Here is an 18,105-nt window from a genome sequence, read left to right as displayed (position 1 = left end):
TGGAACTAAATTCCAAACTAAATTAGGTACGTAACTGGTTTTGGATCAAGCCCAGAATGCAGAGTAGTTATGTGAGGCCACACAACAGGGCATGATGGAGAAGTTTAGAGTTATAAGGTCAGATATGATTAAGGAAGGGGCACCAAATAAAGTTGCAGAATTGGGGGAAACATTTGTAAAGACACAAATAAGAAGATCAATGCTTCTGGTGGTTATGGGGACATTTTGGTTAAGTACATTGGCATTTAGACAGTCCAGAAATATTTGGGCATATTTTGTCAGGGGGTAGTACATGTTTGCTTGCTTTTGAATAGATAGTTAAAGTCACCCATAAGAAAGGTATTTGGCTTGATGGTAGATTATCCTATCTGATTAAAGTATTCTTCATGCTTTTAAGGGGTCATAGGTGGGGTTCAATAATTAATAATAAATAATTAATTTTACTGAGAGTAGCTATGACTTCTACCAGCTTCATATCTGTAATGTGGAATCTGAAGAGTTGCACTGGGAGTTGCAGATATGCATCTACACGTCCTGCAGTATCCAATGAATCTTAATGCATGACAGGCATTGTGCCCAGAGTAGAAGAAACATTATCTCTACAATGGAACCATGTTTCTGCATTTGCACAGATGCTGATGTCTTCAAGAGTCAGAAGGGTCTCAAGCTTGAAGATTTTGTTGTTTAGGCTCCTGGCATTCCACAGTGCTACTGTGATATTAAACAAATTTGAATTTGCTATATTGGGATAGCTACCATATGACTTCTGTGCAAAAGGCACTATGGTGGAAGCAAATGTTTTAGGCAGTATGCAGTTACAAAAACATGGTTCCATTGTAGAGATAACACTCCCTCGACTCCAAGGCACAATGCTTATCAGGCAATAAGATCCATTGGCTACTGCAGGGGAGTGTCTATGCATATTTGTTCTTTGTCATGAGCACACTATGTTTTTTGTGGGAAGACAAATAGGATATCCCTGACAAAGTGGGTAGGGGTCTTTTTCTGTTGATTATTTCATCCTAAGCAAACACACACACACTGAAGTCCCCTGAACTGGCACCAATTTGCTAGCCAATTAGTGAAGTCAAATATTTTATCCTTGAATTCAGGCATCATTCTCAGTGAGAGTGAAATACTATTAAATGCTAAGTGTTTTCTATCTTGTATAGAGAGAGGTCAAGTCACCAAGGAGAAGAAAGCCAATAAAACACCTCAAGACTGATGATTTAAGAATCAAAACTCCATAAAACACCATAAACTTCAATCAGTTTAATTCTGAACAGCGATACAAAATAGCCATCAAGCTCTAACAAGGTTTCACTTACTACTAGCAGCATGGGGAAGACAGCAATGTTTTTAATAAGGACAACATTTTTCAGAGTAGTATACTTTTTTAAAAAAGATTTGTCGATGATGTTTTTATCTTGTAGAGTTCTAATACTGATGATTTGTGCAAAACTGTAGACTACTTAAGTAATAGCACACATGTTTATTAAAATTCAAGATATCTTTTTCCATTAGTAATATTACCTTTCTGGATACAGGATAGAAAATTAGGTATAAGGGTATTTTAGAAAGAGACAAGTGTGAATGCAATTCTACATCTGACAAGTATGCATCCCCCACATGTTTTTAAGAATATTGTCAAGGGACAGATGTTACACTATTCTAGATTAATTACCAGTGACAAACAAATATCTGAACAATTAGATCACTTAGTATATGAATTTTCTGAGAGGGGATATGACTGTACTCAACTAAAGAATGAACGCCTGCTGACCATAGGAGAATGGACATCTGTAGCTAAGCCTTTCTTTTCCTTAACAGGCAGAGAGTGTAATCATCATAATAATTTTAGGTTAAGATTTACAACAATGTATAATAGTAGATGTACACAGGATATAAAGAAGATTATTTCCAAACACTGGCATTTTGTACAATTAATAGATTTGCCACAGAAACTACTGCATGTCCTGCTTCTGGCTATAAAAGAGGGTGTTAATTTGAAACAGTTATTATATTATAAGGAGAAAGATGCTACGATTCTCAGCTAGAGTGTCTTCTGTGTGGAGGCATGCGTGAATGGGCTTGCCTTCGTTGAAGGTTGTGCGTCAGGGCTGGTAACTCTGCACGTAAAAATCCACTACCAAACTTTAGCGGACCGAAGTTCTGCTGTGGTGACCCCTAACCGGGATAAGCCAAAAGACACAACAACAACATGCTACAATCAGCAATAGGTTTAGTGAAAAGAGAGGAACTTTTGCATGTTGAAAGTACAAATTTTGAAAAACATGTTTTATGCACTAATAATTTTACACATCCAGTTGCTGGTAAAGTATATAAATGTAACATCTATGTAGACTGTGACTCTACTAATATAGCATATATAGCTCTTTGTCAAGTGTGCACTGCGTTTTATGTGGGTAAGACAAATAAAAAACTCAAAGAGCATACTTGTGACCATCTTTCTGACATAACATGCCAAATAAACACCACTGCATTATGTAAACACATATTGGATTCAGATTCTAAACAGTTTTTTTTTTTAAGTTTATGGCACTTCGATATCGGTAAGTAAAAGAGATGGAGACATATGTAATAGGACTGAAAGTGTGGAGTACAGGTGAATTATGGCTCTAAGAGCTGACATGCGACTAGGATAAAATGATTCAGTTATCTTAAAACTTGTACTAAAAAGTAGGCAGCAGTTGTACTGTGGCATTATATATGCACAATCAATGAATTTATAGCTGAGCATTGGATATTTATGTAATCTAAATATAATCAATTATGTTTTAAATTTCTATGTTTTTATTGTATATCAGCTTATTTAATGCTTACCAATAAGGTTTGGCACTTGACCAGCATGTGATTCTCTCTGTGTGTATTTAACTCTCTTTGAACAATGAATTAAAAAAAAACTGAAGAAACTTCGGCGAAAGCTTGTTTGAGGTAGTTGGTTATTTTGTATTATTGTTTGGAATTAAACTGACTGAATTTTACAGTGTTTATGTTGTTTGGAGTCTAATTACATCAGTCTTGAGATTTTATTTTGGGGGGGGGGGGCTTTCTCCTCCTTGGTGACTCGATCTCTTTTTGTATTGACTTCTCTGTGGACCTCAAAGATATGGAGCATCTTTTCTCCCTCATTTTTGGGTTCAGAAAAGAAAATCGGGAGATGGATAATTTGGCTTAAAGTAAACTCTGATACCATGTTAGACATAAAATAATAATTGGTTCTCAAAGAAACCTGTCCCTGTGGAAAATAATGTTGACTTGACTCACCATAATAGCTTGCAACTCAGATACTGTTTTTCAAAGGTCAGAGCAACCTTCTATGACCCGTTCCTTAAATATTTTATCTTTAAAGTCACACAGCCTCAGGAAAGGGAGGGTGAAAAATATTCTTTTAGTGCAACTTTAAATTTGTGAACCTTCTTCACATTTGTTTGACCTTGGGTTGGAAAATATAATTTGTCAGAATTTGGAGGACCCGTTCTCCTTCCACCAGATGAGGGTGCAGAGCATTTGCCCCATCAAAAATGCTTGGCTTTTTAAATACAGCTTTGAAAAATCAGTAAGTTAATGTCTTTGTGTTGTTTCAACCCACACATCTCAGACTTTTCATTTTCCCTGTATTTGTAGCTTCATTTTCTCATTCAGCTCTTTGAGTTGGTATTTTTGCTTTTGGCCATATAGCATTCGCATATGCAGTGTGGAAGTAATAAGTTATAACTGCATAAGTTTGTTTGTTATTCATATGTGTATCTATTTTATAAGGAATTCTAAGCATTCAAGCATCTTTATTTTTTGATATGCAGTGTTATGCCTTACGTATAACTGCTGCAAACTTCAAAAGCAACACAGCCACTTTGCAGTTACATTGCACATATATAATTTTTGTCATAACTCTGTAGCATAGAGGGGTAGAGCTCAAGCTGTAATCTAGATACCCAGATTCAAGTAGCAGTCAGCACACTGGAGGAGTTGCCAGGGGGAATTTGAATGACTGACTAATGTTGGCTCATCCCTCCTAAGGTGTGTGTGTGTGTGTGTGTGTGTGTGTGTGTGTGTGTGTGTGTGTGTGTGTGTGTGCGTGTGTGTATACACGAGCATGCAGTCTTACCTTCTGTGTGACTGGCATGAAAGGCTTTATGTATATGAGTAGGCAGCATACAGCAGACATGCTGAGAGACATGCATGCTCGTCAAGCTGTGCATTGCAGATTAGCCATATGTGACATGTACATAAAAACATGCATGCATTATTGAGGCATGTCAGGCTGCTGCAGGGATGGGTTTGGCATAATGGTTAGAGTATTTACCTCACAGGCACAAAGAGCAGGGTTTGATTCTGACCACTCTCCATGATGGTGCCAGCACCATTGACCTACTGGAATAGGCGCTGCTTAGGCTAACTATTAGTGGGGAATTTCAGACCTCAGTGGGGTGATGTGCGATCCAGTAACCAGGTGCATATTTGAACAAGATAGAGAGGAAGGTGCTTGATCATCACCAGGCATGATTAAAAAAAACATGTTGTATTTCTTTGATGTACATACAAACACCTTGTCTTAATAGCAAAGTATTGTAAAATATCATGATTTTTCTTTCTATGTCTAATATTAACATAATAACAAAGAATGCCTTGTTAAGAAAAATCTTTACTTTGCATTTTGCTGTTTTATATTGTGTTTATTTTTTATTGCAGATGTTGACAAGTGCACTACAATGGGAATCTGTGGTGATTTTTCGGTATGTAGTAACACAGCAGGAAGTTACACATGCACATGTCAGCAAGGATTCCAGTCAAAGTCTAGAAAGGATACTTTCACTGATGTAGCCACTTCTGGATGTGTGGGTAAGGGCATTATTGTAGTTGTAAAGGTAGGACACTTGTTTAAGGACAAAGGTTTATAATTTTGTAATATCATACATTTAAAACAAATGTAATTATCTGCTTGCATTATTTATTTGTTCATTCATTCATTATCTGATAACCTGTTTAATCCAGTTCATGGCTGCACTGGAGCTGGAGACCTTGTTAGCACAGAAAAGATACAATGGAGTAAAACAAAATCCTGAATAGGATGTCAGCCAGTTACAGGTCTCGCACACACATGTGCTCTCATATTCTCCCATATCACACACACCTTCAGACAGTTCAGAAGATCTCCAGTTCATTTACTGCACATCTCTAGGACGTTGAACAAAACCTGCAGCAACCAGAAGAAAAGACACATAGGCACAGAAGGATGCATAAACTCCAATATAAAGCTTCTCAGACTCAGACTAAACTGGAGAGCCAGGCAATAGCATTAACTGCTCTTCTGGACTTATACCAGTTAGTTATATACTCCAGTAATATAAAGGTGCATCAGACTTATACTAGTTAGTTATTCACTGTGGTAATACCAAGCTGTGTCAGACTTATACTAGTTATATATCCACTCCGGTAATATCAAACTAGCACTGTTGAATGCCTTGATTCTCTGCAGCAAAATTTCTGAACTTGGGGCTTTCCTTAGCATTGAAATCATCAGTATTTGTGTAATAACAGAAACCTGGTCACAGAGTAGTGATTGCACTTCTGGTTTTTCAAGTATTCACATCAGTTGGCAACTGCAGATGACTGTATTTATTTATTAACTATATCTCGCCACATTCTTCATAATACAGACTTGGTTCAAGTTGTAGTTTCACTCAAGTCAAATTATCACATTGTAACAAGTTACAGAACCCCCTCTATTATCCCCTTAAAACATGAGGAATAACATACCCAGTTAAAAAAGATAACCACTGAGACAAAGTCCTTTCTTAAGGGTGACTTCACCTATGGAGATATAAACTGGTAAACATCTGCAATCAAAAGCAAGCATTCCCAGCAGTTTCTAGACTTTGCAAATACCAATACACATAATCAAATTGTTCCCATCTACAAGATGTGTTGATCATCTCACCCTTTTCCTCGGGTGTTTTCCTCAGTTGTAGCTCCCCACTTGTTATCACTCCTTAGTCAGACCTGACCATCTTGTGAGTTTCTACCTTAACATGTGGTTTACATCCCCTAATAATACCTATATAATCAGGAATAATTCCACAGTCAGTTGGATACTACTGACTGATGTTATGGATAATCACAAATAGCATATGTATCCCCAGACAACCTTGTATTAGAGGTTGCTGCCTCCTCCTCTGAGTGTTACTCCCTGCTGGAGAGATATATGAAGGCATCTGTTATAGTCCAATGTAAGAATAACAGCACATTTACACCAAAACCCATATGGTGGAAGTATTACATCATCAGACAGTGTAGGAATAATAATAATTATATATATATATATATATATATATATATATATATATATATATGTGCACACACACACACACACACACACACATATATATATATATATATATATATATATATATATATATATATAAATATATATATATATATATATATATATATATATATACATATATATATATATATATATATATATATATATATATATATTTATTTATATATATATATATATATATATATATATATATATATATATATATATATATATATATATATATATATATATATATATATATATATATATATATGCATCAAGAATCTCCTAAAAAATAATCCTTAATTCATCTAATTTATCCTTTTCCTCGCTAGCTTACAGATGTTGATCAATGATCTCTGAATGGTTCTTTAATATATGATTATTCATCCACATGGGAGAATACTCTTGAAAGTTATTCTTTTGCATGCAAACCAGGATATCACTTGAAATCAGGGAATGCAGCTTTGAATCCTACTAACTATGCATCTAACTTCACTTTCTGTGAGGGTGAGCCTAAAGACGTCTCAGTGAACCTCACCTCTCCCAAATACTTTAAATGTAAAAACAAACGCTGTGAATTATATTAATTCAGAATCTCTGATATAATGTTTCAAAGTATGATGAAATATGTTTACTGCAATATGCTAGGATTGTACACCATGTCATATGATTGCACTTGGTAGTTTATTCTGTTTTTATAACCTGAATAGTAACAGTATGTTTTCCTATTATTTTGCTTTATATTATGAAACCTTTGAGCTAATCATGAATTAAATATATTCATTGGATTGTATGCAGCGGATAAAAATGAGATAAAAAAGTAACCTTTGTTAAATAGAATCTGCATGTTGCAGGGGGCTGAGCCCCTCTCTCCCCTGAATGATGTAGAAAACCCTGTGCTGCATCTTGACATAGAAAATAATGGCTATTTATTCATGTTCTAAAGGCATTGCTTAAGGCAGCTTGTTTTCCTTATAAATGTGAACTATATCAGTAAGTCATTAATGTGTGTGAACTTTTCTTTAGGCCGAGTTCTAGTCATGTATCTGGATACTGTGATGCTGTCTAATTGTGCACCATCCAAAGAAAAATATAATGTGTTTTATTCCAAGATGGTCGCCAGCTAGACTGCCCCCTTTTCACAGAGCTCCTCATATCTTGGTAATTACCGGCTTTTTCAACCAGTGTGTAGTTGATTTTCTCCACAGAATTTTATTTAGGAAGCTTGAAGGATATCTACGTGGTATTTTGATTCCATTTTTTGTGGTAAAATTTTAACTATATTCATTATTTTACCTCAAACTTCTCTTGGCCTCGAGTGTTTTTTCAACACGTGTACACAGGAGTCTTCTATCCTAATAGGTGAAACTGTCACCACTGCTGTTTTCCCGGGCATGGCAGGTAACTCAGACACCATGGAAACGCAAACAACCAAGGCCAAATTTTCCTCCATGCTTTCACCAGAAAAGGACACTGGGTCCAAGAGATTAAGGACATCTAAACAAGTTACTGATATTACTAAAGCTAATACTAAAGAAAAAACTGACACTAATTTTCACCTTGAAGAACTAAAACAGGCACTACAACCAATTCACTCTGCCATACAAGGCTTTTCAGAACAATTCAAAGACTTCAGAAAAACGCTTAAACAAATCACTGATAGACTGGATTTACTTGAAAGTAATAACCAAGCCATGGAAATAAAGATGGAAAATATAGACATTGATTTAAAAGCAAAAGATACCCATATTGCTGAGATTCAGGCTAAAGTACTAGATTTAGAGGCGAGAAGTCATCGTAATAACATTATAATTAGAGGTCTGCCTGAGTCATATGAGAATCAAAATCTTCTGTCAATAACCAAACAAATCTTTGTGGCTTTACTCGATAAAGAAGTCATTGCTGATACTTTAATTGTTGAAAGGGCGCACAGAGCTCTGCATGTCTGTCACAAATCAAATACACCAACAATTATATACACAAAATTGCTTAACTTTCAAGACACTCAAAAAATTTTGTCTGTAGCCAGAATCAAAAAGCAGTTTATTTGGAACCAACACAGACTTACTTTTTCGCAGGATTTGCCTCCCCAAATAAAACTAAATAGACAGAAATTGTCTCCTTTCTGCGCTGATCTGATAGAGCGTGGAATTAAGTTTCAAATGCAATATCCCAACATCCTGTCCTTCACCTACAAAGATAAAAGATACTCTGCCAAAGATATCCAGGAAGCGAAGATCATCTTTACAAGTGCTTTTAAGAAATTCCCATCCATTGACTCTTTATCTCACATTAATGCAATTATTCTTGTGTATTAGAATGGCTTTTCATTTTTTTTTTTTAGAGCTTTGCAAAATTATTATTAGCATCGTTTTTAGTATGGGCTACATGCTATGGGCTTATCTAAAATAGTGTCGGCAACTGTTGGATTCATGGTTAAAGGTAATCTTTAATAGTTTATGTGTCATTAAATAACAACGGCAGAAGCTTATCAACAATAGTGGCATAGCCTGCTTAGTGTCGCTAGCAACTCTTTTTAGATAGTTGCTGGCAGCGATAATAAAACTCCTTAAAGCTTGTGCTAATGTCATATTTTAGGTTGTGTCATACCTGTATCTCTGTAATATAGTCATTTGGCAGTCGGAAGTTTTTGATCAAGATCCATAAGAGCAGCGAGATGCAGATGGTGTCTTCAATTTTCGTTCCTCTTGCTGAATTCCACCTTTTACGTTTTTTCTTTCTTTCAAACCGAGGCCAGATAACGTTTACTTGTTCATCAACACTAATGATGGTTGATACACCTCTAGAGTCATTTGGTGTCTGTTAGTAGGGCCAAATTTAAACATGTAAGCAATTTTCTTTTCAGCGAGAACACATGAAGAATATCCGTTTTTTTTTTAGATGAGTCCTTTGGTTTGCTTGACAAAGTCGGTGTTGTGTGCGTGGATAAGCCCGCTGCTATAAAGCCATATATCTCAGTTAGATGTGTGCTAATTTTTGATGCTGGACTTTCAAAATGTAAGGTGGAATTATATGTTAGCATAGTGTCTCGTCAGGTAGCAGTATAACGTGTATTTATATTACATAGTTTTATGTTGTTCTACTTGAAATTTTATATCTGATATGCTGAGTTGATATTTTGTTTTTTCCTACATTAAGCTAAGGTTTTGCAGTATATCACAATGTTCATGTTTTACTTGTAGTTTAGTAATGTTATATCCTATATACTATTAGGATTATATAGTATATACAATGTTATGTCTTGTTTGGATGTACATAACCATTCTTAAACTTGCATTCCCACTCGATGGTTCATAATGGTATCTGAAAAGAGGTTGAAGGGGTTTGTTGAGTTAATATGCTTCTAAACTTGTGACGTTTACTTTGTCATTACTGAACGATGGTACAACTTATTTAAATCCTTTACCTAATATTTCTCACATTACTTAGTTGTATAGCTTAGAACCGCTGAAGCTCGAATTGCAGCAAGTTCTAATTACATTATATAGTTTATAACATGGTATTTTTAGTTTATGTTTGCTATACAATACAATCTATATATATTTGTTCTTCTATATACTCTCCTATCTAGGCTTCTCACCTGATTTATATATTTTAGGGATGATGTTTCAATGAGATTCCTTGTTCTTTATTTATTGCATAGTTAGAGATGTATTTTGATTATATTTCTGTTGGAGAATATTTAAAAAATCACAAACCAAATTGAAAATAGTTATAGTCCCTTCCGATAATAGATATATAGAAATCATGAACATTCTGTTTTATGTTGTTACAGTTTTTTAATGTGAGTCAAATTCTGTAACACAGCTGCACTTGATAAAAGCAAATAGAATTGTTTATTCCTTAGTTTCATTTATATATTTGAAAGACACTAAAACTTTTGTGATTAAGCATGAGTTATTTTTATCTACCTTTGTTCTACTTCATACTCACGGAAAGTTATTTAAAATATCATATACATTAAGTCTTTGTTGAACTTTATCGGGACTTAAATATTATACTTTAGTTTGGTTTAATTAGTTAGATGTATTTGTACAATTAGCCTATTATTAGCTAAGATTTTAACTTATTATATAGGAGCTTTGTGAATTTGGATTTTATGGGGTTAGACTTTGATGGCTATATTGTTTTCTGTAGTTATGTATATATGTATAGTATAATAAGTGCACTTTTAGTCCTTTTTAGGACTAATTACAAGATTTTATCTTCTAATTTAGTAATGTTGGTAGCCTGGGTTTTCAACCTTTCATTTTTGTGTCGGTATGTTTCTTCTTTTGTTAGTTTTAGGTGGTTAGGCACCTGGGGGGACGAGGAAACTCACTGGCACAAAGAAATTAGATAACTTTGCCCACATCGGTGACCATTACAATTGCCTTAATATGTATAAACTTCCCAAATCCTTTATTACATTATTATTACAATTTATCGGCTTAATTTCTCTTTGTTCCTTATTTATATATGGCTAGTTTTTTTAAATATTGACTCATGGAATGTGCAAGGGATGAATGACAGAGCCAAGAAATCATTAATATTCCATTTAATTTATAAATCACAAGCTAGTATTTGTTTTTTACAAGAGACTCGTGTCTAGGGAGGATTGGTATAGTGTAAGAAACAAAAAGTGGATTAAAAATATAATAGTGTCTGGTGATACTTCTAATTCACAGGGAGTAGCTATTATAATTAAACAAAACTTTCAGGGGACCATTATTAAGGAGGATTTTGATACTAACGGTAGATGGTGTTACTTTACTACTATTATACACAACCTTGATAAACCTGTTTTAATACTAAATCTTTATGGCCCTTGCAATAATCAGCATATTTTTATTCTTCAAATTTATAACATTTTTTCTGTTTTCACAGATCATTATATCATTGTAGGTGGAGATTGGAATGCTATTATCAACCCAGTTATGGATCGAACTAGTAACTCGGCCTCATATAATTACCAAGCATCTATAGCCCTTGAAGAATTGATACTAGATTTTAATCTCATAGACCCCTTACAACTCACAAATTACTCATCTAAAAAAGATATTTATACATATTTTTCTAAATGTCACAACACCTGGTCTAGACTGGACTTCATCCTGTTATCAGATACCATGACACATTTGGTTACAGATTTTTATATTGAACCTAGATTTACGTCTGACCATTCGAGAATTTCCCTAAGACTAAATCTTACTTCAAATTCTATGCATATATCCAAACATAGCCTATGGACGTTAAACAATAATCTGCTCTCTAATAAAGAAACCAATTACTAAGTTCTGAAATAATACAGGAAATGGAAAATAGTCTGGATACAACTTCTATACCTTACGATATTCAATGGGCTGCCTGTAAAGCAAGATTAAGGGGCATGTTAATAAATAAAGCTTCGTATTTTAAAAAACAATATAAAAAGAAAGAATAATTCCTTAAACAAAAGATTAAATCCCAAGAAAATAATTACAGAACTAACCCTAGCTCTGTTAGTTACAACCAAATCTTAAAATCTCAAAAAAATTACTTCTTTTACATCAAGATAATCTTTCTATTTTAGAGCAAAGACTTCTAGCCACCTATTCCGAATGGGCTCAAGTACCATCCAAACCTTTAGCACGAATAATTAAAAATAATTTTAATAGACCTAGAATATCACAGATACATTATAAGAATCATATATTTAACACGGATAGAGAAGTTATGCAAATCTTTACTTCTCTATATACTGACTTATATTTTAAATCTTCTAATCTCATAACCAAAGATCATGTAAATAACTTTCTAAATTCTATTACATTTCTTAAGTTAAATACTGTTCATCAGAATGCCCTTGCAGCTCCTTTAACTACCCAGGAAATCTCTGATTCCATAGGCAGACTAAAACCCAGAAAATATCCTGGCCCTGATGGATTTATGGCTAAATTTTTCAAAACATTTAAATTAACCTCTACCCCCCTTCTTCTCAAAGTTTATAATTTTATAAAAATAAATGATATATCAGACCTTCATTGGAACATATCTAAAACTATATTAATCTTGAAAAATAATAAAGTCAATACAGATCCTCATAATTATAGACCCATTTCGTTAATCAAAATAGACATTAAAATTCTAGCTTCCATCCTTGCTAACAGATTGAAAAAAGTTTTGCCTTCAATTATTTCCCCTGACCAAACAGGATTTATGTTTCATAAACATTCATGGGATAACACTTTATCTCTAGAATCAATGATACATTTTTCTAAATCTGTGAACAATCCGATATATGCTTTGATTCTTGATGCGTCAAAGGCTTTTGACAGAGTGAATTGGGATTTCCTGTTTCAAACCATGACTTGTTTCAACTTTCCCTCTATGTTTATAAACCTAGTTAAAACTTTATACAAGAATTCATCTACTATAATGAATATTAATGGAACTTTGTCTAATCCTATTAAAATAACAAATGGCACCAGACAGGGATGTCCTCTTTCCCCCTTTCTCTTTAACTTATATTTAGAACCATTGCTATTATACTTAGTGCAAAAATCTACCTGTAAAATACCTAGGTTATTAAATACTAATATACTATTATCTGCTTTTGCAGATGACTTAGTCATTTATTTTCAAGCTCCCAATACTGATTTGAATAAGATAATAGATTCTATAGAGAAGTTCTCATCTGCCTCTGGTTATCATATTAATTCGAGTAAAACACATATTCTTCCCCTAAATCCCTTGGCGCATAAACCGTATCTTTTTTCTAACGTATCCTTTAAAATTAAAGGTTAAATATCTAGGAATTAATATAGAACATAATAGTCTATCCATGTTTCAAAATAATTTAAATAAGCTTTGGTCATCAATAGTTATGGACTTACGCAGATGGGAATTATTAAATGTATCCGTATTATCCAAAGCTGCAATAATTAAGATGAATATCCTTCCTAAATTTCTCTTTCAATTTATCTCCTCAGATCAAGTTATACCTAAATCATTCTTTAATAGAGTTAATAAAGAATTAGCTAAATTTCTGTGGTACCCTAAATCGGTTAGAATTTCTTATGCTAATTTATCAATTCCAAAAAATAGAGGGGGATTGGGAGTCCCAAATCTGTACTTATACCATTTAATTATTTCAGCCAAAAAACTCTTATCCATTTCTATGATGAATACCAATAGATATAGTCAATACCCTAGTTAGATGAAGATGTGGTATCAGCACATTATCAATAATAATATTAATCTGGCTGTCCTTCTTTTTCTTCCTTTGGATATCATAAAAACTCTTAAAATTTCTATATCTTTGAAACAGAAGGTTAAATCATTCCATGAGTTACTAAAAAATTCCAATCTTGACACTATTTCTCAGTTATTTTAGCCACTCCATTTAAATCCTAATTTTAAGCTAGATGGATTTCAATTTAATCTGTCTAAATTTCCACAAATTAAAAACTTTAAAGTATGGGATTTATTGAAATATAAGGATATGTCGCTACCGGAGATACGAAATATTCTCAATGTGAATAGGACTTATACTACAATTTTGCGCCAGTTAAAAGAGTTAGTTCTGTCTAAATTTGCTCATTTAAAACCTAGGAAACAGGATCTCATTAATTTGGACACGATTATTAATGCCCTACTATCCCCTGAGAAAATGGTATCTAAGTCATACAACCTATTTACCAAATTATTACAGGACTCATCATGCCTTTTTTCCAACTTTTGGAATAAACACAATCCTAATTTGTCAGTAGATCAGAAAATATATGCTATTAAGATAACTTTGGAGTACTCCCCTTTCAAGAAATTATATTATACTCAACTGATGATAAATAATAATGCTTATTTCACTCCCTCTAAACTTAACAAATTCAATCCAAATAAGTCCCCTTCATGTCCGTGTTGTTACTTTCCCAATCTTTTGCATATTTTTTGGTATTGCCCTCATTCACACAAGCTTTGGACTTCTTTGAAAATACGTTTACAGAGAATGGGATACCACAAATCCACCTTATCTTGGGAGATAGCAATCCTTCATATACCATTATTATTCCTTTCTAAATTGGACACGCATGTGATTATATACATTTGCTCACTCATAAAATTTTACATTTCTAAAAATTGGCTTGATCGTACTAATTTGAACTTGATTGGCTTTAGATCCTTGGCTTACTCATATCTCTCCGCGCAAAAAACTCTGGTGAAGAGTCCCAAAAAATGGATTTTCATGGATAAAGCTATTGAAAAGGTTTTGTTTATTATTAATACGGACTAAGGGTTTGGTCATTGATGGGGTAGGATGTTCTGTTTTTCTTTTCAATGTTCTTAATAATTATTATATTTTCTACAATTATAATATCATTTGCTTGAGTTTCTACAGATTACCACTTGTAAATATTATATATAATGTTATAAGTCTGACGTTCTGAGTGTGTCATTCAAGTTTTTTTCAGCTATGTTAATTGTTCTAACTCCTAAATGTACTTTAATACAATGATGTTGTTAGTGTTTATTGTTGCTGAAGTTTTGTCATATTATTGGATATTTCAATAAAAAGATTTTAGAGAAAATAATGTGTTCATGTCTCTTGGCCATGGAAAATATTTTCTTTTTTATAAGAAACATATATCACAATGTAGCAGGTACTTGTATAGCATTGTCTTAGAGAGACCAGATTGTCTAAAGGAAATAAAATCAGCATCATACATTTCTTATCTAAAAAAAAATAATAAGCACATCTCCCTAAAAGTTATTAATCAATTTATTTTTTGTTTACTTTCCCAATTTAACTTACTCTTCAATGATTTCCAGATGTAGAGGAGTGTTCTTTCAATGGTTCTGTAGTCTGTGATCCTTCTTTTGTCTACAAGAATACTCCTGGAATGTTTTCTTGTGCATGCAAGCCAGGATAAAAGTTGAATAGAATGAATAATGTGTTCATGTCTCTTGGCCATGGAAAATCAATTTATTTTTTGTTTACTTTCCCAATTTAACTTACTCTTCAATGATTTCCAGATGTAGAGGAGTGTTCTTTCAATGGTTCTGTAGTCTGTGATTCTTCTTTTGTCTACAAGAATACTCCTGGAATGTTTTCTTGTGCATGCAAGCCAGGATAAAAGTTGAAACTTAGGAATGCAGCTATGAATCCTACTAATTATACATCTAAATTCACTATCTGAGGGTGAACAAACGACATCTCAGTAAATAAACCTCTCCTCTATTACATGGTTTTAATGTGGAAGCAAAAATACAGTGGATGATGATAATTCAGAATTATTTGCATGGTTTGGCTGGCTATTCAAAAGATAAGTAAATACATTGGATTTTGTCTTTCATTTCAACATAATTTTCCTTGCTTAATGCTTCTATGAAAGCCCTAATTAAATAAAAATGGAAATACATATTTCTGGAAAGTAATAACTAAAGGAAAAACATGGTTATATAGTTATTTATTTATTAAAAATGTATTTCTGATAAGGAACCACCAGTGTAAAGAGCTAGTAATTTATTTTTGTTTCACGATTTTTGTATTTGTTGGTTCATTTGCTTATTTATGTATTTATTTGATATTAAAATGGATTTCAAACTAACAAATGTATACAACTAAAACAAACAAGTGCATTTTATCTTGTGCAGAATGATAATAAAAATAAATATGCACAGTATAAAAATAAGGACATAAACTAAATTACTGAAGTGATGTCCCCACAAATTAACACATTAATAATAAGGTACCAAGCACGCAATTAGGTGTGAGGGACTTGGGACACCCACATTGATAGGAAACTGACTTTTGACCACCATATTGCCTCCATTGTACGGAAAGCTTTCTACATGGCCCACCTCATTGGTAAGGGTATCTTATTCAGGGACAAGGTGGTCATAACATCCCTGTATTCTTCCCTTATAAGACCCATTATTGAGTACAATGCCTCTTTCAACATGTACCTCACAAAGCACATGCAGCAACTGGAGAGACCACAGAGGTTCCTTACCAGGAAAATCCAGGGCCTCAAACTTCTACCCTACAAAGATAAGCTAAAGGCCCTGTCCCTCTACGCAGTCTCCTACAGACTCCTCAGAGGTGACCTCTGCCTGCATACAAAGCAATCTCATATGCCGCCTTGATGGGACTGCTGCATATCTGCAAGTCAAGCTCTACTTGAGTAACCCACATGCATGACCTCAACCTTGTCTGTGACATCAATAGGACTCGTTGGCAGGCAGATTTGTTGTTCCAGAGACTCCCCCTTTTCTGGAATAGACTCCCCCTCCATGTCAAGCAGAGTACCTCATTAACCACTTTTTATGTGCAACCTGAACAGCTGGATGTGGAACAGAAAATACACTCCTGGGATTCCACCTGTGTCACAAAAGCAAGGTGAGGCCGATGCCAATGCCAATAAGGAGATGAACAGATATCCACAAGAGAACAAACCAAACTGGTAAATACTGACCAACTCAAAAAACTGCAGAAAAGACTCCGTAACCACCTTTGCACGATCACTGCTTTATTGTTGACCTAGGTTTCGTCCTTACGAACTTCCTCAGAATACAGTCTATCATTCTACACCATTTATTTATACAATACTGATTATTCAATAATCATATTAATTAATGACCTAATTTCCCGCCATACTTTCTTAAAAGGGAAATGGTATTTGTTCAAAAAAATATATATATATATGTTCTTTCTCATTTAAAACCAACACATATTAATACATTATATTCTCATGCACTTTACAAATAAATATATACATACAATCTAATACAAAATTAACTTTCAAAATTCTATTAATATCTATCTAATTTTGTATATAAATGTTTATTTAATCAATTTTATAATGACATTGTAATGAATGATATATTACCCTATTTATTGCTGTTATACTACATATATACCATGATGAATATATATATTAACCCTATGATGTTACTAAGTATATATCTTATTACCACAAATTAATTTATTGATGAAATATATATCAAATTATGTGCTATTGGTATATTAGCTTGTAAGCAGAAAGCTTAACTATAATATTTGTAATATGATGTATTCCAATCTTTTTTAATCAGTTAATGTATTTATATTATAAAAAATGTGTAAAAAATTGCACCCTATAAATATTGATTCCATTATAAATGTATGTGTCCATAATATGTACCAATATTTGATCTTATATTGATATTATATTTAAATTTTTAAATTTTTAAATTTTAAATGAATAAATAAATTTGATACTTAATTTATGAATATCATACTGTATCATACATTATATATTCTATTTAATTTTAATACTGGCATAATGCTCATGTATTCGTTTATACCTGGAGGTATACATGCATTAAGCAGTATTTGCCATTTTAATTCTTCCATGTCCAAATGATATATGGTTGTCCTTCCCTGTAGATCTTGTTTAATTTGAGTTACAACCATAAATTTAAAAGTATGATCTTTATATTCCATAATGTGTCTTGCTAAAGCATTACTATTCTTCTGATGTTTTATATCTAATAGATGTTCTTTGATTCTTTCTCTGAATTTTCTTTTCGTCTTTCCCACGTAAAATACCTTACATTGTTGACACAAGGCTATGTATACTATATTAGTTGTTTGACAATTATAATGTCCGTATATTGGTATGTTACATTCATTGATTATAACATTAGAACCTGTTACATGAATATAATTGCATGTCTTACATGCTCCACATTTGAAATTTCCTTTTCTTGCATTTGTACATTGTCCAGTATTTCTT

At 33.2% G+C, this 18,105-nt stretch overlaps 1 protein-coding gene across 3 annotated transcripts in view; it reads left to right on the top strand.

The window, feature by feature from the left end:
• Positions 1–18,105, top strand: part of LOC122812232 (adhesion G protein-coupled receptor E2-like) — a 1,489,088-nt gene that overhangs the window by 439,665 nt on the left and 1,031,318 nt on the right. For all 3 annotated transcript variants that reach the window (XM_044084588.1, XM_044084589.1, XM_044084587.1), the window contains exon 5: positions 4,714–4,863. In XM_044084588.1, coding sequence (XP_043940523.1) covers positions 4,714–4,863 — 150 coding nt within the window. The remainder of the gene's footprint in view (positions 1–4,713; positions 4,864–18,105) is intronic.

This window comes from Protopterus annectens, chromosome 9.part0 (assembly GCF_019279795.1).
Source record: "Protopterus annectens isolate FY-2018-M chromosome 9.part0, PAN1.0, whole genome shotgun sequence".
NCBI lineage: Eukaryota > Metazoa > Chordata > Ceratodontiformes > Protopteridae > Protopterus > Protopterus annectens.
The sequence above is the reverse complement of the archived record's forward strand: the minus strand, read 5'-3'. Positions and strand labels throughout refer to the sequence as shown.